The following is a 21,905-nucleotide window of genomic DNA, read 5'->3' as shown; positions in this document are numbered from 1 at the left end:
AGAGGGTCAGGTCTTTCCTACTGATGAGTCAACAGGGTCAATAGAAGGTAGGCTCAGAGGGTCAGGTCTTTCCTACTGATGAGTCAACAGGGTCAATAGAAGGTAGGCTCTGAGGGTCAGGTCTTTCCTACTGATGAGTCAACAGGGTCAATAGAAGGTAGGCTCTGAGGGTCAGGTCTTTCCTACTGATGAGTCAACAGGGTCAATAGAAGGTAGGCTCTGAGGGTCAGGTCTTTCCTACTGATGAGTCAACAGGGTCAATAGAAGGTAGGCTCTGAGGGTCAGGTCTTTCCTACTGATGAGTCAACAGGGTCAACAGAAGGTAGGCTCTGAGGGTCAGGTCTTTCCTACTGATGAGTCAACAGGGTCAATAGAAGGTAGGCTCTGAGGGTCAGGTCTTTCCTACTGATGAGTCAACAGGGTCAATAGAAGGTAGGCTCTGAGGGTCAGGTCTTTCCTACTGATGAGTCAACAGGGTCAATAGAAGGTAGGCTCTGAGGGTCAGGTCTTTCCTACTGATGAGTCAACAGGGTCAATAGAAGGTCGGCTCTGAGGGTCAGGTCTTTCCTACTGATGAGTCAACAGGGTCAATAGAAGGTCGGCTCTGAGGGTCTTGACACATTCCTGAATACTAAAACAACACCTGAGGGAATGGCATCTAAAACAATTGCAAAATCTTTCGGTGTTACAGGGACCTTGTAAAGTGATAAGAATTCCTTATAACTGAGTTAAAGACCCTCTGCATTTACCAGTTGTCTCACCAATAGGATGTTATTTCAGAACCAATATTCTAAAAATAAAGACGTATTTTCATACAATAAATCCCGATTATTCCATATATTCCATATATAATATCTGTGAGGAGAAAAATTATGCATATAAATTAAGGACCATGACAAGAAAACCTGCTGACCAGCCGTAGAGAAATGCAAAGTTCCAATTTCACTGGAACTTTGTCAATATTAAAATTACAACATGAAGTTAAGGCCACCAAGAGTAGAGAAGACATGATGAGGAATACAATTTCACATAGAAGTGGGTCTTCTTAGGAATTGTTTTATCCAATTGATCTTAAAAGTATTATTTATTTAAGGTAGTAAAGTCCAGAAGATTCCGCCCATCATACTCATAAGTGTTCATTACAACAGGTTTCCTAATGTAATGGGGACGGTTTACTAGGATATCAACTCTTTTTTTATTTTAATGTTTTATTTATAGTTTTTTACTTTTATTTTTTATTTGTATTATTAACAACAAATCAATACATAAAGTACATGAGAGAACACAAGTATATATAGATTATAAACAATGGACAATCGAGCTAGGGGCGGGGCTGGGGGCGGGGCTAGGGCGTACAATATCACATTACAATTACACAAGGACCTTAAGGGACATGCATATACTTACAATATGAACTCAGTAGCACAGACTATATCCACATTACGTTGAGAAATAGTGAATTGTGGGAAGTTTAGAAGATACCCTGTTTGTTCTTATAGGTAACCAGATCATGTCTGCAACTCATGTACTAAGTCTTTAACCACACAGTGTTGTTACATTGGTGAGTAAAAACTCATGCTTCCTACCCATTAACATTTTGTCTGAAAATAAAATATACATTTTCTCTCAACTGCGTTACCCACTCCAGTCAGCAGATGGCGGTCTGAGACTTTAAGGCGATGCTGCTGGTGTGACGTATAATGTAGTGGACGGAACGCTTCTTTCAACAGCAACAACAGTCAGACAGACACCTCCGTAGCTTGATAGACAACATAGACGAACCAATAAAGCTCTGTAGACGCTTTCGTGTATATTAGCCACTGTGTATTAAAACCACTTCTGTCGCCTTGTTAGTTATCCCATTTAATTTCATATTTACGGTGTTGTTATTAGTCATCTAGCTGGCTGGTTAAGTTAACATTAGCCTAGCTATCTAACATCCCCGACCATGAGTTCACTAAGCTGCTCTCCTCCAGTTAAAGAAGAGGAGGTCTGCTGGACGGAGAAAGAAGCTCTGGTGAAAGAGGAGGAGGAAGAGGAGGCTGTTACAATACAAAAACAAGGAGATGGTGAGGCTGTTACCGTGAAAGAAGAAGAGAAAGACGTTTCAGTGAAAGAAGAGGAGGATGTTACAATTAAAAAAGAGGAGGGAGAGAAAGAGGAGGATGGGGAGATGACTGTCACGTCGAAAAAGGAGGAGGAAACTGGATATCTGGGCCCGGTTTCCCAAAAGCAAATCAAGGCATCCAATGGTTCTAACGATGAACTTAACCATAAGATGGTTTTGAGAAACCGTTCCCTGATAAACACTAGTAAGTACTGTCTTAAATACAGAGGCACAAACTCTGCAGTTGTTGGACTGATGTGTGGTGTTAAAGGGGAAGTCTGTAGTTGCTATATCCATATTTTGACTTTTAAATTATTAATTTATAGCCATTGATTCTTGAAGAATATAACACATGCCTCATGAGGTTAGTTCAACTGTTGTACCCCATCAGAACCCCAAATAAGCTTTTTTAATCCAATGATTAAAAACAATGTAAACCAACACTGTATAGCCTCAACATGGTTAAAACTATAATGTTGATATCATGGATGGTCAGTCCTTGCATCCATAGGTCTGTCTGTAGTTACATTTCTCCAGCCCCATCCATCTTATTACCAAAATAGTGGTGTAATTACAGCTTTGTTATTGTTTGAACTGCAGATTGCTGGGTTGTGTGGGTTTTTAAGCAGCAACAAAATGGCTTCCCAGAGACTTGGTTAACAGGGGAAGGAGAAGTGTAACCACTCTCAAATTCATAGAGAACGATATTGTAGAAACCGTAACCCTAGCGACCTCGTCAAGAAGTTCAGACATCTTGGGGTAACAGTTATAAGGTGTTGGCTCCCCCTGAATTCACCGCACTATGAGTACAAGGACTGGCCGTCAATAAGGATCAAAATGATAGTTTTAACCAGGTTTCTAGGATATATAGTATATTCTGGAATTCATCCATGATGTCATAATGATAGTTTAACCAGGTTTCTAGGATATATAATATATTCTAGAATTCATCCATGATGTCATAATGATAGTTTAACCAGGTTTCTAGGATATATAGTATATTCTGGAATTCATCCATGATGTCATAATGATAGTTTAACCAGGTTTCTAGGATATATAGTATATTCTAGAATTCATCCATGATGTCATAATGATAGTTTAACCAGGTTTCTAGGATATATAGTATATTCTAGAATTCATCCATGATGTCATAATGATAGTTTAACCAGGTTTCTAGGATATATAGTATATTCTAGAATTCATCCATGATGTCATAATGATAGTTTAACCAGGTTTCTAGGATATATAGTATATTCTAGAATTCATCCATGATGTCATAATGATAGTTTAACCAGGTTTCTAGGATATATAGTATATTCTAGAATTCATCCATGATGTCATAATGATAGTTTAACCAGGTTTCTAGGATATATAGTATATTCTAGAATTCATACATGATGTCATAATGATAGTTTAACCAGGTTTCTAGGATATAGTGCTTTATTACAAACAGTGGTGTTATACGAGCTTATGTTGTGGTTTCTGGTAGGGTAATACGGCTGAAACATTTGAGGCATTTATAAGTTATATTCTTCAGTAATCAATGGCTTTACAGTATATGGGTCTTTCCATAACTACCAGTGTAGGTTTCCTGTGGGAGTCAAATTGTCTAGGATATATAATATATTCTAGAATTCACCCATGATGTCATAATTATAGTTTAACCAGGTTTCTAGGATATATAGTATATTCTAGAATCACCAGTGTAGATTTCCTGTGGGGGTCAAGTTGTTCGAGCTGTTGATAAGTCATTGTATAATATTCAGACTTTTTTTTTTAGGGCTGACCGTATTCTACCGGTCGATTGTTGGGCTGTTTTGTTGACCGTGATTTATTTTTGTAGAGCAGTCGCAAATACGCTACATATACAACATTTTGTGGAAACAGCTATTCTAATTTGTGGATTCGGCTATTTCAGCCACATCCGTTGCTGACTGGTGAATAAAATCGAGAACACAGCCGTGCAATACTTCTTTGCCCCACTGTAGTTCATTAAACTGTAAAGTTTGGTGGAAGAGGAATAATGATCTGGGGATGTTTTTTCATGGTTCGGGCCCCTTAGTTCCAGTGAAGGGAAATCTTAGTGCTACAGCATTCTGACATTCTAGATGATTCTGTGCTTCCAACAGTTTGTGGAAGGCTCTTTCCTGTTGCAGCATGACAATGCCCCCTGTGCATAAAGCGAAATCCGAACAGAATTGGTTTGTCGAGGTTTGGTGTGGATGAACTTGACTTGCCTGCACAGAGCCCTGACCTCAACCCCATCGAACACCTTAGGGATGAATTGGTTTTAGCTTAATTTTCTAAGAGGAGAGAGCAAACCGCAACTTCATTAGGTCTATAATCATTTGCCTAACTGTTGAATATGCCTGGCAGTATAAATCAGTACCAGTCAAAATTTGGACGCACCTACTCATTCAAGGCTTTTTCTTTATTTTTACTATTTTCTACATTGTAGAATAATAGTGAAGTCATCAAACCTATAAAATAACACATATGGAATCATGTACTAACCAAAAAAGTGTTAAACAAATCAAAATATATTTATATTTTCAACTCTTCAAAGTAGACACCCTTTGCTTTGATGACAGCGTTGCACACTCTTGGCATTCTCTCAACCAGCTTCATGAGGTAGTCACCTGGAATGCATTTTAATTAACAGGTGTGCCTCGTTAAGTTAATTTGTGGAATTTCTTCCCTTCTTAATGTGTTTGAGCCAATCAGTTGTGTTGTGACAAGGTAGGGGTGGTATACCGGACAAGGTAGGGGTGGTATACCGGACACAGCCCTATTTTGTAAACGACCAAGCCCATATTATGGCAAGAACAGCTCAAATAAGCAAAGAGAAACGACAGTCCATCGTTACTTTAAGACATGAAGGTCAGTCAATCCGGAAAACTTCAAAACTTTGAAAGTTTCTTCAAGTGCCGTCGCAAAAACCATCAAGCGCTATGATGAAACTGGCTCTCATGAGGACCGCCACAGGAAAGGAAGACCCAGAGTTACCTCTGCTGCAGAGGATAAGTTCATTAGAGTTACTAGCCTCAGAAATGGGCAATTAACTGCACCGCAGATTGCAGCCCAAATAAATGCTTCACAGAGTTCAAGTAACAGACACATCTCAACATCAACTGTTCAGAGGAGATTGTGTGAAATCAGGCCTTAATGGTCGAATTGCTGCAGAGAAACCACTACTAAAGGACACCAATAACAAGAAGAAGAGTCTTACTTGGGCCAAGAAACACGAGCAATGGACATTAGACGGATGGAAATCTGTCCTTTGGTCTGATGAGTTCAAATTTGAGATTTTTGGTTCCGACCGCTGTGTCTTTGTGAGATGCAGAGTAGGTGAATGGATGATCTCCGCATGTGTGGTTCCCACTGTGAAGCATGGAGGCGGTTAACCTCAGTTAGGTGAATGGATGATCTCCGCATGTGTGGTTCCCACTGTGAAGCATGGAGGCGGTTAACCTCAGTTAGGTGAATGGATGATCTCCGCATGTGTGGTTCCCACTGTGAAGCATGGAGGCGGTTAACCTCAGTTAGGTGAATGGATGATCTCCGCATGTGTGGTTCCCACTGTGAAGCATGGAGGCGGTTAACCTCAGTTAGGTGAATGGATGATCTCCGCATGTGTGGTTCCCACTGTGAAGCATGGAGGCGGTTAACCTCAGGTGAATGGATGATCTCTGCATGTGTGGTTCCCACTGTGAAGCATGGAGGCGGTTAACCTCAGTTAGGTGAATGGATGATCTCTGCATGTGTGAGAACTCCCCACGGTGGTGAATTAGTGAATAGACACGGAGCTTAATGGGAGTTTCCTTCAGTAGCATCCTGATATTGATCTGATAATGTGTGGTAATATTCGGAATACATTGTGAAAAACAAATACCTTCGCTCACCATTTCTGCCCACACAGATATACTGCAACTAGATAACAGATATACTACAACTGGATAACAGATATACTACAACTAGATAACAGATATACTACAACTAGATAACAGATATACTACAACTAAATAACAGATATATATATACTACAACTAGAACTAGATAACAGATATACTGCAACTAGAACTAGATAACAGATATACTGCAACTAGAACTAGATAACAGATATACTACAACTAGAACTAGATAACAGATATACTGCAACTAGAACTAGATAACAGATATACTGCAACTAGAACTAGATAACAGATATACTGCAACTGGATAACAGATATACTGCAACTGGATAACAGATATACTGCAACTGGATAACAGATATACTGCAACTGGATAACAGATATACTGCAACTGGATAACAGATATACTGCAACTGGATAACAGATATACTGCAACTGGATAACAGATATACTACAACTGGATAACAGATATACTGCAACTGGATAACAGATATACTGCAACTGGATAACAGATATACTGCAACTGGATAACAGATATACTGCAACTGGATAACAGATATACTACAACTGGATAACAGATATACTACAACTAGATAACAGATATACTACAACTAGAACTAGATAACAGATATACTGCAACTAGAACTAGATAACAGATATACTACAACTAGAACTAGATAACAGATATACTGCAACTAGAACTAGATAACAGATATACTGCAACTAGAACTAGATAACAGATATACTGCAACTGGATAACAGATATACTGCAACTGGATAACAGATATACTGCAACTGGATAACAGATATACTGCAACTGGATAACAGATATACTGCAACTGGATAACAGATATACTGCAACTGGATAACTGATATACTGCAACTAGATAACAGATATACTGCAACTGGATAACAGATATACTACAACTAGATAACAGATATACTACAACTGGATAACAGATATACTACAACTGGATAACTGATATACTGCAACTAGATAACAGATATACTGCAACTGGATAACAGATATACTACAACTAGATAACAGATATACTACAACTAGAACTAGATAACAGATATACTGCAACTAGAACTAGATAACAGATATACTACAACTAGAACTAGATAACAGATATACTGCAACTAGAACTAGATAACAGATATACTGCAACTAGAACTAGATAACAGATATACTGCAACTGGATAACAGATATACTGCAACTGGATAACAGATATACTGCAACTGGATAACAGATATACTGCAACTGGATAACAGATATACTGCAACTGGATAACAGATATACTGTAGCTGGATAACAGATATACTGCAACTGGATAACAGATATACTGCAACTGGATAACGGATATACTGCAACTGGATAACGGATATACTGCAACTAGATAACAGATAACTGATATACTGCAACTAGATAACAGATATACTGCAACTAGATAACTGATATACTGCAACTAGATAACAGATATACTGCAACTAAATAACAGATATACTGCAACTAAATAACAGATATACTACAACTGGATAACAGATATACTGCAACTAGAACTAGATAACAGATATACTGCAACTAGATAACAGATATACTGCAACTAGATAACAGATATACTACAACTGGATAACAGATATACTGCAACTAGATAACAGATATACCGCAACTAGATAACAGATATACCGCAACTAGATAACAGATATACTACAACTAGATAACAGATATACTACAACTAGATAACAGATATACTGCAACTAGATAACAGATATACTACAACTAGATAACAGATATACTGCAACTAGATAACAGATATACTGCAACTGGATAACAGATATACTACAACTAGATAACAGATATACTACAACTAGATAACAGATATACTACAACTAGATAACAGATATACTGCAACCGGATAACAGATATACTGCAACCGGATAACAGATATACTGCAACCGGATAACAGATATACTGCAACTAGATAACTGATATACTGCAACTAGATAACTGATATACTGCAACTAGATAACTGATATACTGCAACTAGAACTAGATAACAGATGTACTGCAACTGGATAACAGATATACTGCAACGAGATAACAGATATACTACAACTAGATAACTGATATACTACAACTAAATAACAGATATACTGCAACTAAATAACAGATATACTACAACTGGATAACAGATATACTGCAACTAGAACTAGATAACAGATATACTGCAACTAGATAACAGATATACTGCAACCGGATAACAGATATACTGCAACCGGATAACAGATATACTGCAACTGGATAACAGATATACTGCAACTGGATAACAGATATACTACAAATACATACCACATCCATAACTAGATAACATCTCTCTCATATATATATATATGGATTATTATTATGGATTATTGACTGAAGCGCACCAGCTAAACTGAGTTTTTATGGATATAAAGGACATCATCGAACAAAAGGACCATTTGTGATGTATCTGGGACCTTTTGGAGTGCCAACAGAAGAAGATCATCAAAGGTAAGGCATTTATTCTATCGCTATTTCTAACTTTCTGGCACCTGCCAGGTTGAAATATGTTTTTCATGCTTTTGTATGCGGGGCGCTGTCCGCAGATAATAGCACGGTTTGCTTTCGCCGTAAAGCCTTTTGGAAATCTGACACGGCGGCTGGATTAACAAGAAGTTAAGCTTTATTTTGATGTGTTACACTTGTGATTTTATGAAAGTTAAATATTTATAATTCTTCAGTTTGAATTTCGTGCTCTGCAATTTCACCGGATGTTGACCAGGTGGGATGCTACCATCCCACCTGCCCATAGAAAGTTAAAAGCTTTTAAACATGAATTACAGACGTAAATTGTTGTACACAATCATGGGCATCACCTTAAGCTCATATAAACAGTGTATTTCTGCTGTGGGCCTTTAACCATCTGTCTGACTTTGTTGTTCAAACAGGAGAGAGACCTGACTATCGGGGATCCTCTGGAGAGCCTCAACAACAGCATGAAGCTGAAGAGGCAGAGGAGAGTCTCTTCACATCAGAACATCTCAAGAAACAGAAGCGGAAACACACAGGGAAGAAACCTCACCGCTGCTCTGACTGTGGGAAGAGATTCCCCTCTTCAGCAGACCTCAAAAGACATCAGAGAATCCACACAGGAGAGAAACCGAATAGCTGTAATCAATGTGGGAAGAGTTTTGGTGTTACAAGCAGCCTGAAAGCACACCAGAAAACACACACAAGAGAGAAATTGTATAGTTGTGATCAATGTGGGAAGAGTTTTGTTACATCTAGCATTCTGACTACACACCAGAGAACACACACAGGAGAGAAACCTTATAGCTGTGATCGGTGTGGGAAGAGTTTTACTACATCTAACCAACTGACTATACACCAGAGAATACACACAGGAGAGAAACCTTACCACTGCTCGGACTGTGGAAGGAGTTTTGTTTCTTCCCAATATTTAAAATCACACAAGAGAACACACACAATAGGGAAACCTTACCACTGCTCTGACTGTGGAAAATGTTTTGTTTCTTCACAATATTTAAAATCACACCAGAAAACACACACAGGTGAGAAGCCTTATAGCTGTGATCAATGTGGGAAGAGATTTAGTCACTCAAGCAACCTGATGGTACATTTGAGAACGCACACTGGAGAGAAACCTTATAGCTGTGATCAATGTGGGAAGAGTTTTACTTCATTTAGCCAGCTGACTATACACCAGAGAATACACACAGGAGAGAAACCTTACCACTGCTCTGACTGTGGAAAGAGTTTTGTTTCGTCCCAAAATTTAAAATCACACGAGAAAACACACACAGGAGAAAAGCCTTATAGCTGTGATCAATGTGGGAGGAGTTTTACTCACTCAAGGAACATGATATCACACCAAAGAACACACCCAGGATAGAAATCTTGTGGCTGTAATCAATGCAAGTTCGAATCCCCGAGCTGACATGGTACAAATCTGTCGTTCTGCCCCTGAACAAGGCAGTTAACCCACTGTTCCTAGGCCGTCATTGAAAATAAGAATTAGTTCATAACTGGCTTGCCTGGTTAAATAAAGGTGAAATTAAGTACATATTTGGGAAGATGTTTACTCAGGCAAATATCCTGATAGCCCACCAGAGAACACACAGAGAAACCTCATAGCTGTGATCAATGTGGCAAGAATTACGCTGGTAAAAGACCTGATTAAACATCAGAAAGTACATACATGAAGGACTTGTTTCATGATATCAATGAAATGATGTCACAATGTAGAATGTTTTAACATTGTAGTAGGAGTGTTCTAATGATGTCATAATGTAGAATGCTTTAACATTGTAGTAGGAGTGTTCTAATGATGTCATAATGTAGAATGCTTTAACATTGTAGTAGGAGTGTTCTAATGATGTCATAATGTAGAATGCTTTAACATAGTAGAAGGAGTATTTTAATAATTTCAGCATGATATGGATATTAGAAAACTACAGGCTCTGAATTGAAAGAGTAGTATTTATATGATTAACATTAACACAAATAAAGTGTTGCGTTTCACTTCCCGAGTTGGTGACCTACTTGAATCAAACTGCAACACTCCAAAAATGTAGCGAGCTGTTTTCTACAAGTTGTCCTCTAACCAGGGATTACCTTTATTTAACCAGGCAAGTCAGTTAAGAACACATTCTTATTTTCAATGACGGCCTGGGAACAGTGGGTTAACTGCCTGTTCAGGGGCAGAACGACAGATTTGTACCTTGTCAGCTCGGGGGTTTTGAACTCGCAACTTTCCGGTTACTAGTCCAACGCTCTAACCACTATGGCCGCCCCGATGGATTTACACCTTATTCCCACATTCCGTGTGTTTTTTTAGCTGTTTTAACAGGACGTGAAACCTAATCTCTCCCCTCTCGCCCAATTGATTTCAACGTGATATCGATATGAGTAATGACGATTAAGTGCATCCCTCTAACATGTAGCTGACTGTCTTCTGCAGGTTGTCGTCTAACCAGTGAGGTAAAAGATGTCTCCCATTTCCATGTGTTTGTTTAAGTTGTGTTAGTTTCAACAGCAACCTACAACCTGATGTCCCCCCTAATTGATATCAGTGATGTATTTGCTACTTGTCAAAACGACAGCGTTGTTGGTACTTGTGCAGTTCATAAGGTGCTCGTTTAAAAAAATACAAGATATGTGATTAACATGTGGAACACGTTTGTTTCGATAGTAAATATTATGTTTAGGTTTTCAATGTATCACAAACTGTTTCTGCATATTGGTTATTATTTTTTACACGTTAAAATTGTTTTGACATCGGCTATCCCGCCTATCAACATGTTGTTGAAAAGACGTTGAAAATAAGACTATTATGTCCAATACACAACAGAGTATATTCGGTTTTTATATTTCATAATATTTCAATGTAATGTAACATTTAGTAATCACAATTTATGCGACTAACTGAATTTTATTGGTACAATTATATTGTTTACTAACAATGTAGTAAAACTAGCTTCTATTTCTGGTTGGATATTACATCATATTCTTACTATTTTAATCAATGTCTTTTCCTTAGAATGATCATTAGTCTCAGTTTTATTGTTATTCTTTAGTTTTTCTATGCTCTTATGTTTGTTGTGTTGTAAATATTTCAGTTTTTATTTTCATAGTGTTTTTTATTACGCATTGTGTTGCATCCATGTCTGAAATGGTCTGTATAAATAAAGCTGGATTTGATTTGAACATATTGCAAAACAAATTAACCCAATGGCCGACCAATCAACAAATATGTGCAAAATCAACACATCTTGGTCCATTTTAGTACAATAAACCATATCAATTCAGTATATCTTCCACCGTGTCAAAATAGTATATAACGTTAGTATCAGCTTTCAACCAATCCAGTACATTTATGTTGAAAATTATTTATTTTTTTAATCAACAATACGTCAAAGGATTCAACTCCTGAAAACTGAAACAAACATGGATCAAACAGATCAATCCCACTTTTCCAGCCTGCTGAAGGCGTGGTGGAGAGGTGAACACCACCCCTGGTTCTACCAGGGGCTTGAAGTGGTCTCCCACAGATTTAACAATAAAGTGTTCTAACAGAATGTAAACGATCTTCACCACCACAGGAGTCGCTAGAGCACAATGGGACAAGGATATCCCAACCGGCCAAACCCTCCCCTAACCCGGACGACGCTTTGTGTGTCGCCTCGTGGGTCCCCCGGTCGCGTCCGGCTGTGGCACAGCCGGGTATCGAACCAGGATCTGTAGTTAGCTGAGCAGTCTGAGGTCGAAACAACAGGTGCGGTAGAGAGAGGGTCGAAAACAGCAGGTCTGGGACAAGGTAGCACGTTTGGTGAACAGTTCAGGGTTGCATAGCCGCAGCCAGAACAGTTACAATTGGAGCAGCAGCACAACCAGGTGGACTGGGGACTGCAAGGAGTCATCAGGCCAAGTAGTCCTGAGGCATGGTCCTAGGGCTCAGGTCCCCAGAGAGAGAGGGCACAAGAGAGGAAAATTAGAGGAAGCATACCTTAAGTTCACACAGGACACCAGATATCACAGGAGAATTGTGTGACCTCTCACCTCTCTGGCTGTAGATGTGTTCTTCCTAACCAGTCCCTCAACAGCTCTCTGACTGAGCTCCACCCTCACTGGGTCTTCAGAGGAGAGGAAGGCTGAGGAGGGATGGAAGGATGAATGGATCAATCAGTCAACAAGTCAGTAATATAAAGAGAGTGTTGATCATCTCCCACCCATGGAGAGACCTTTATACTGTATCCAGGGTTGGGTAGGTTACTTTCTAAATGTAATCTGTTAGTTACCTGTCTAAAAGTGGCATCAGTAATCTGTTAGTTACTAGTTACCTGTCTAAAAGTGTCATCAGTAACATAACTGTTGGTTTCCACAAACTAACTAATGTAATCTGATTACTTTCTAAATGTAATATGTTGGTTACTAGTTACCTGTCTAAAAGTGTCATCAGTAATCTGTTAGTTACTAGTTACCTGTCTAAAAGTGTCATCAGTAATCTGTTAGTTACTAGTTACCTGTCTAAAAGTGTCATCAGTAATCTGTTAGTTACTAGTTACCTGTCTAAAAGTGTCATCAGTAACATAACTGTTGGATTCCCCAAACTCACTAATGTAATCTGATTACTTTTAGATTCCTTTCTCCTCAAGAGGTTCAACTTAGTACCACAGTCATAATATCTATAACCTTAACCACACTGCTAACCCTAATGCCTACCTTGTCCCAGACCTTACCTTATATTCATCATTGTGCTTTTGTAATTACAAGTGTTCCTATAATGTACAGATATTATAAAATTCCTTTCAGGATGGAAGGTAGAATGGATCAATCAGTCAACAAGTCCGTTATATAAAGAGAGCGTTGATCAGTTTAAATGTTCATTCATTGAAATCGGTAACAACCTTTGGACCCAAACTCAGTAACGTAATTAGATTACTTTCAGATGACTTTCCCCTTAAGAGGCACAGGCTAGTAACACAGTCATAAAATCTGATTTAACTTTACGCATACTGCTAACCCTAATGCCTAACCCCAACCTTAACCATACTGCTAACCCTAATGCCTAACCCCAACCTTAACCATACTGCTAACCCTAACCCTAATGCCTAACCCCAACCTTAAATTACCCTAACCTTAACCATACTGCTAACCCTAATACCTAATCTTAACCATACTGCTAACCCTAATACCTAATCTTAACCATACTGCTAACCCTAATGCCAAACCTTACATTTTTGTTTTCATGATATTTTAAAATATAGCACATTTTGACTGCAGCGTTTACGTCTAGCGGAAATCGATCAGTTCTGCGGGGCTTTATATATAACCGACAATAAATAAATATATATATAAATAAAGATAGATAGATAGATTATCCAACAAAAGTGTCATACTTCTCGTGCTTCGCAGAGCAGCGCAGAGCTGTTGTCAAGAAAGTTGTCAAGGAATTGAGTTTGTGAGGTTGTGTCCCCGCCCTCGCCTGCCTTAAACCAATCATGTCAATGCAGAGCTATACATACAATGCCCTCTCCGCATTGATACAAAATCCTAAGAAGCACACAGCAATGCGGAATGGAGCTCAATTTGGCCTCTGCATGCCTCCGGAGACTTCACTTCCTTGACTAATTTCTTCCTGCGCTTTAGCATTTTGTCTGAAAATAAAATAGACTAATATACTAAATAGACTAAAATAAAATAAATTTTACTCAACTGCGTTACCCACTCCAGTCAGCAGATGGCGGTCTGGGAATTTAAGGCGATGCTGCTGGTGTGACGTATAATGAAGTGGACGGAACTCTTCTTTCAACAGCAGCAACAGTTAGTCAGACACCTCGGTAGCTTGATAGACAAAATAGACGAACCAATAAAGCTCTTTAGACGCTTTCGTGTATATTAGCCACTGTGTTTTAAACACACGCATATCGTCTAGTTAGTTATCCAATTAAATTTGATCCAATTTAATTTCATATTTACGGTGTTGTTTTTGTTCAAGCTTGGTCAGCTAGCAGGCTGGTTAAGTTAGCATTAGCCTACCTAGCTAACATCTCCGACGATGAGTTCACTAAGCTTCTCTCCTTCTAAAGAAGAGGTCTGCTGGACGGAGAAAGAGGGTCTGTGGCTGAACATTGTCGTGAAAGAGGAGAAGGAAGAAGAGGATGTCACAATACAAAAACAAGTAGCGGTTGATAAAGACGTTTCAGTGAAAGAAGAGAAAGGCGCGTTCAGAGTGAAAGAGGAGGAGGATGTTACAGTAAAAGAAGAGGAGGAAGAGAAAGAGGAGGATGCAGTTTTTGGAGTGAAAGAGGAGGAGGGGGAGATGACTGTCACATCGAAAAAGGAGGAGGAAGAAGAGGAGGACACTGGATATCTGGGCCCGGTTTCTCAAACGCATCTTAAAGCGTCCAATGGTTCTAACGGTGAACTTAGCAGTAAGATGCTTCTGAGAAACCGTTCCTCGATTTACACTAGTAAGTACTGTCTTATAAACAGAGTCACAAACTCTGCAATTGTTGAACTGATGTTTGGTGTTAAAGGGGATATCTGCAATTACAACATCCATATTTGGACTTTTCAATTATTTATTTATAGCCATTGGTTCTTGAAGAATATAACACATGCCTCATGAGCTGAGTTCAACTGTTGTACCCCATCAGAACCCTAAATAAGCTTTTTTTACTATAATGTTTATAAACAATGTAAACCAACACTGAATAGCTTCAACATGGTTAAAACTATAATGTTGATATAATGGATGGTCAGTCCTTGCATCCATAGGTCTGTCTATGAATTTGAGAGTAGTTACATTTCTCCAGCCCCATCCATCATCTCATTAACAAAACAGTGGTGGAATTACGTTACGGTGGAGCTTATGTTTTGGTTTCTGATGGTAATACAGTTGACATTTGAGGCATTTATAAGTTATATTCTTCAAGAATGATATAGTAAATGTGTATTTCTATAACTGCCAGTGTAGATTTCCTGTGGGGGTCAAATTGTCTAGGATATATAGTATATTCTAGAATTCATTTATGAGGTCATAATGATAGTTTAACCAGGTTCCTAGGATATATAGTATATTCTAGAATTCATCCATGATGTCATAATGATAGTTTAACCAGGTTCCTAGGATATATAGTATATTCTAGAATTCATCCATGATGTCATAATGATAGTTTAAACAGGTTCCTATGAAATATAGTATATTCTATAACTGCCAGTGTAGATTTCCTGTGGGGGTCAAGTTGTTACAGCTGTTAAGTCAAATTGTATAATATTCTGGCAATTTTTCCCCCACTTTTTTTATAGGCCTGTAGTCGGCTGGCCGATTCTTTGGTCGATAGGCTGTTTTGTTGACTAATATTTTTTGGTCAAGCAGTTGCAAATACACTACATATACAAATGTGTTCACACTTCAAATTAGTGGATTCAGCTATTTCAGCCACACCCGTTGCTGACAGGTGTATAAAATTGAGCACACCGCCATGCAATCTCCATAGACAAACATTGGCAGTAGAATGACCTTACTGAAGAGCTCAGTGACTTTAAAACGTGGCACCGTCATAGGATGCCACCTTTCCAACAAGTCAGTTTTGTCAAATTTCTGCCCTGCTAGAGCTTCCCCTGGTCCACTGTAAGTGTTTTTATTGTGAAGTGGAAACGTCTAAGAGCAACAACGGATCAGCTGCAAAGTGGTAGGCCACACAAGCTCACAGAACGGGAAGGCCGAGTGCTGAAGCGTGTTCCAAACTGCCTCGGACGGCCGGACAGCCGCACACGAGCCCCGAGATCACCACGCGCAATGCCACGCATCGGCCTAAGTGGTGTAAAGGTTTCCGCCATTGGACTCTGGAGCATCGGACTGCCAGGTGATTCTGGAGCATCGGACTGCCAGGTAATTCTGGAGCATCGGACTGCCAGGTGATTCTAGAGCATCGGACTGCCAGGTGATTCTGGAGCATCGGACTGCCAGGTGATTCTGGAGCATCGGACTGCCAGGTAATTCTGGAGCATCGGACTGCCAGGTGATTCTGGAGCATCGGACTGCCAGGTGATTCTGGAGCATCGGACTGCCAGGTAATTCTGGAGCATCGGACTGCCAGGTGATTCTGGAGCATCGGACTGCCAGGTGATTCTGGAGCATCGGACTGCCAGGTAATTCTGGAGCATCGGACTGCCAGGTGATTCTGGAGCATCGGACTGCCAGGTGATTCTGGAGCATCGGACTGCCAGCTGGTGAAGTGTGATTCATTCTTGACGGACAAATCTGGTTTTAGCGGGTGCTACCTGCCTGAATGCATAGTTCCAACTGTAAAGTTTGGTGGAAAGAGGAATAATGATCTGGGGCTGTTTTCATGGATCAGGCCCCTTTAGTTCCAGTGAAGGGACATGTTAATGCTACAGCATACAACGACATTCTAGCACATTCTGTGCTTCCAAATCCGTAGCAACAGTTTGACCCTTTCCTGTTTCAGCATGACAATTCCCTTGTGCATAAAGCCAAGTCCAAACAGAAATGGTTTGTCGAGGTACGGTGTGGAAGAGCTTGACTTGCCTGCACACAACTGCATATTAATGCCCATGATTTTGGAATGAGATGTTCGACGAGCAGGTGTCCACATACTGTTGGTCATGTAGTGTCCTGTTGGTCATGTAGTGTCCACATACTGTTGGTCATGTAGTGTCCACATACTGTTGGTCATGTAGTGTCCACATACTGTTGGTCATGTAGTGTCCACATACTGTTGGTCATGTAGTGTCCGCATACTGTTGGTCATGTAGTGTCCTGTTGGTCATGTAGTGTCCACGTACTGTTGGTCATGTAGTGTCCACATACTGTTGGTCATGTAGTGTCCACGTACTGTTGGCCATGTAGTGTCCTGTTGGTCATGTAGTGTCCTGTTGGTCATGTAGTGTCCACGTACTGTTGGTCATGTAGTGTCCACGTACTGTTGGTCATGTAGTGTCCTGTTGGCCATGTAGTGTCCTGTTGGTCATGTAGTGTCCTGTTGGTCATGTAGTGTCCACGTACTGTTGGTCATGTAGTGTACTGTTGGTCATGTAGTGTACTGTTGGTCATGTAGTGTCATGTAGTGTATTATAATGTTTTGCTACCGTTACATTCCTGTGGTAGTATTGTGTTGGGAGTGTCAGTGTAGGATGTGGGGGTAGAGTCTGGTCAGTGTGGGTGTAGAGTCTGGTCAGTGTGGGTGTAGAGTCTGGTCAGTGTGGGTGTAGAGTCTGGTCAGTGTGTGGGTAGAGTCTGGTCAGTGTGGGTGTAGAGTCTGGTCAGTGTGGGGGTAGAGTCTGGTCAGTGTGGGGGTAGAGTCTGGTCAGTGTGGGGGTAGAGTCTGGTCAGTGTGTGGTCAGTGTGGGGGTAGAGTCTGGTCAGTGTGGGGGTAGAGTCTGGTCAGTGTGGGGTAGAGTCTGGTGAGTGTGGGGGTAGAGTCTAGTGAGTGTGCGGGTAGAGTCTAGTGAGTGTGCAGGCAGAGTGTAGTGAGTTTGCAGGCAGAGTGTAGTGAGTGTGCTGGTAGAGTGTGGTGAGTGCAGGTAGAGTGTGGTGAGTGTGCAGGTAGGGTGTAGTGAGTGTGCAGGTAGAGTGTAGTGAGTGTGCTGGTAGAGTGTGTAGTGAGTGTGCAGGTAGAGTGTAGTGAGTGTGCAGGTAGAGTGTAGTAAGTGTGCAGGTAGAGTCAGTGGAGCAGCTGTCCAGCGGTCTTATGGTTTGGGGGTAGAAGCTGTTCAGGAGCCTTTTGGTCCCAGGCTTGGCAATCTGGTACTGCTTGCTGTGCGGTAGCGGAGAGTACTGTCTGTCACTTGGGTGGCTGGAGTCTTTTGACAATTTTTGGAGCCTTCCTCTAACACCGCCTGGTATAGAGGTCCTGGATGGCAGGAAGCTTGGCCCCAGTGATCTACTGGGCCGTACGCAGTACCCTCTGTAGTGCCTTGCGGTAGGAGTCCGAGCAGTTGCCATACCAGGGTAGTGATGAAACCATTCAGGATGCTCTCGATGGTGCAGCTGTAAAACCTTTTGAGGATCTGAGGACCCATGCCAAATCTTTTCAGTCTCCTGAGGAGGAATAGGCTTTGTTGTGCCCTCTTCACGACTGTCTTGGTGTGTTATGTCAATGTGAATGGGGGGCGTGTTCGGCCCTCCGTTTCCTGTAGTCCACGATCAGCTCCTTTTGTCTTGCCCACGTTGAGGAAGAGGTTGTTATCCTGGCACCACACTGTCAGGTCTCTGACCTCCTCCCTGTAGCCTGTCTCATCATCATCTGTGATCAGGCCTACCACCGTCTGGTTGTCAGCTTAATGATGGTGGTGGAGTGTTGCGCTGCCATACAGTTGATGGTGAACTTGGAAGTAGAGGATCAGTATGGCAGATTATTATTATTTATTTTTTTTTAAAGAAATGGAGCCGCTCAACATTTACATTACACTCAGTCATCTTGCAGACTCCCATCCAGAGCGACCCACAGCAGCAACCAGGGTCAAGCGCCCCCCGCCCAAGGGAACGTCGACAGATCTCTCACCAAGCTCCTGTTGGCCACCGGCCCAAATCTCTCAACTGCCAGGTCACAAACCATCCAAGACGGATGGATCCCAGAGAGCCCCTCGTCCCCGGGGTCCTTAGCTTAGTGATGAGCTTTGAGGGCACTATGGTGTTGAACGCTGAGCTGTAGTCGATGAATAGAGAGAGAGATCCCAGAGAGCCCCTCGTCCCCGGGGTCCTTAGCTTAGTGATGAGCTTTGAGGACACTATGGTGCTGAACGCTGAGCTGTAGTCGATGAATAGAGAGAGAGATCCCAGAGAGCCCCTCGTCCCCCGGGGTCCTTAGCTTAGTGATGAGCTTTGAGGGCACTATGGTGTTGAACGCTGAGCTGTAGTCGATGAATAGCATTCTCACGTAGGTGTTCCTTTTGTCCAGGTGGGAAAGGGCAGTGTGGAGTGCAATAGAGAATGCAATCTGTGGATCTTGTTGGGGCGGTATGCAAATTGGAGTGGGTCTAAGGGTTTCTGGGATAATGGTGTTGGTGTGAGCCATGACCAGCCTTTCAAAGCACTTCATGGCTACAGATGTGAATGCTACGGGGCAGTAGTCATTGAAACCAGTTACCTTGGCGTTCTTGTGCACAGGGATTATGGTGGTTTGAAACATGTAGGTATTACAGACTGGGTCAGGATGCGGCGGAGGCAGCAGCAGAGAGAAACAGGAAACAGGAAACAGCCCTATTAGGATGGGATTAGTTTTACTGGGGTGGGCAGGTACATTAGAAATGTCTAGTTTGAGAAACAGGAAACAGCCCTATTAGGATGGGATTAGTTTTACTGGGGTGGGCAGGTACATTAGGAATGTCTAGTTTGAGAAACAGGAAACAGCCCTATTAGGATGGGACTAGTTTTACTGGGGTGGGCAGGTACATTAGGAATGTCTAGTTTGAGAAACAGGAAACAGCCCTATTAGGATGGGACTAGTTTTACTGGGGTGGGCAGGTACATTAGGAATGTCTAGTTTGAGAAACAGGAAACAGCCATATTAGGATGGGACTAGTTTTACTGGGGTGGGCAGGTACATTAGGAATGTCTAGTTTGAGAAACAGGAAACAGCCATATTAGGATGGGACTAGTTTTACTGGGGTGGGCAGGTACATTAGAAATGTCTAGTTTGAGAAACAGGAAACATCCCTATTAGGATGGGATTAGTTTTACTGGGGTGGGCAGGTACATTAGAAATGTCTAGTTTGAGAAACAGATACCTCACCTCAGACAGGATTAGTTTTACTGGGGTGGGCAGGTAATTAGAAATGTCTAGTTTGAGAAACAGATCACCTCAACGTGCCGAGAAAAAAAAGAAGAAGAAGAAAATTCTTTAAAAAACATTTTTTTAACCTTTATTTAACCAGGCAACTCAGTTAAGAACAAATTCTTATTTTCAATGACGGCCTAAGAACAGTGGGTTAACTGCCTGTTCAGGGGCAGAACGACAGATTTGTACCTTGTCAGCTCGGGGATATGAACTTGCAACCTTTTGAGAAACGGTTACTAGTACAAAGCTCTAACCACTAGGCTACCCTGCCGCCCCCAGCTCTAACCACTAGGCTACCTGACCCCCTCCCCTCTAACCAATAGGCTACCTGACTCCCCTCCCCTCTAACCACTAGGCTACCCTGCCGCCCCTTCTGTCTTAAGACAATTGTTAAACAAGTTTGGACACAACATCATGTGCATCACTTTTTAGTTAAAATAACCAGTGGATTTCTGCTGTTGTGGCCTTTTAACCATCTGTCTGACTTTGTTGTTGTTCACACAGGAGAAGGATGTGACTATCGTGGATCCTCTGGGGAGCCTCAACAACAGCATGATGCTGAAGAGACAGAGGAGAGTCTCTCCACATTAGAACACCTCAAACACCAGCAGAGACCCAGAGGGAAGAAACTTCACCACTGCTCTGACTGTGGGAAGAGATTCCCCTCTTCAGCTGACCTTAAAAGACATCTGCGAATCCACACAGGAGAGAAACCTAATAGCTGTGATCAATGTGGGAAGAGTTTTAGTGTTACAAGCAGCCTGAAAGCACACCAGAAAACACACACAGGAGAGAAACCTTATAGCTGTGATCAATGTGGGAAGAGATTTGTTACATCTAGCAGTCTGACTATACACCAGAGAATACACACTGGTGAGAAACCTTATAGCTGTGATCGATGTGGGAAGAGTTTTAATGTTCCAAGCAGCCTGAAAACACATCAGAGAACACACACAGGAGATAGACCTTACAGCTGTAGTCAATGTGGGAAGAGGTTTACTTCATCGAGCCAGCTGACTATTCACGAGAGAACACACACAGGAGAGAAACCTTATAGCTGTAGTCAATGTGAGAAGAGGTTTACTCATTCAAGCAACCTGATGGTACATTTGAGAACGCACACTGGAGAGAAACCTTATAGCTGTGATCAATGTGGCAAGAGTTTTGTTACATCTAGCTGTCTGACTATGCACCAGAGAACACACACAGGAGAGAAACCTTTTAGCTGTGATCAATGTGGGAAGAGTTTCACTCAGGCAAATATCCTGATAGCACACCGGAGAACACACACAGGAGAGAAACCTCATAGCTGTGATCAATGTGGGAAGAGTTACTCTGGTAAAAGATCTCTTATTAAACATCAGAAAGTACATACATGAAGGACTTGTTTCATGATATCAATGAAATGATGTCACAATGTAGAATGTTTTAACATTGTAGTAGGAGTATTTTAATGATGTCACAATGTAGAATGTTTTAACATTGTAGTAGGAGTATTCTGATGATGTCATAATGTAGAACCCTAAATGTTTGT

At 41.1% G+C, this 21,905-nt stretch overlaps 2 protein-coding genes across 3 annotated transcripts; both read left to right on the top strand.

Moving 5' to 3' along the window:
* Positions 1-1,750: 1,750 nt before the first annotated feature.
* On the top strand, positions 1,751-11,775 carry LOC127921862 (zinc finger protein OZF-like). 2 transcript variants are annotated; one of them, XM_052505446.1, is made up of 3 exons: positions 1,751-2,312; positions 8,480-8,555; positions 8,993-9,128. In XM_052505446.1, exons 1-3 carry the CDS (start codon positions 1,949-1,951, stop codon positions 9,003-9,005), a joined length of 453 nt encoding a protein of 150 aa, XP_052361406.1. In that variant the 5' UTR covers positions 1,751-1,948; the 3' UTR covers positions 9,006-9,128. The 2 variants fall into 2 exon arrangements, with proteins under 2 accessions (XP_052361406.1, XP_052361405.1); XM_052505445.1 differs by lacking the exon at positions 8,480-8,555 and having other exon boundaries at positions 8,993-11,775.
* Positions 11,776-14,342: 2,567 nt separating this feature from the next.
* On the top strand, positions 14,343-21,759 carry LOC127921863 (zinc finger protein 664-like). Its single transcript, XM_052505447.1, has 2 exons — positions 14,343-15,037; positions 20,876-21,759. Exons 1-2 carry the CDS (start codon positions 14,623-14,625, stop codon positions 21,748-21,750), a joined length of 1,290 nt encoding a protein of 429 aa, XP_052361407.1. The 5' UTR covers positions 14,343-14,622; the 3' UTR covers positions 21,751-21,759.
* The last annotated feature ends 146 nt before the right edge of the window (positions 21,760-21,905 follow it).

This window comes from Oncorhynchus keta, unplaced genomic scaffold, assembly GCF_023373465.1.
Source record: "Oncorhynchus keta strain PuntledgeMale-10-30-2019 unplaced genomic scaffold, Oket_V2 Un_contig_2383_pilon_pilon, whole genome shotgun sequence".
NCBI classification, from domain to species: Eukaryota; Metazoa; Chordata; class Actinopteri; order Salmoniformes; family Salmonidae; genus Oncorhynchus; species Oncorhynchus keta.
The sequence above is the reverse complement of the archived record's forward strand: the minus strand, read 5'-3'. Positions and strand labels throughout refer to the sequence as shown.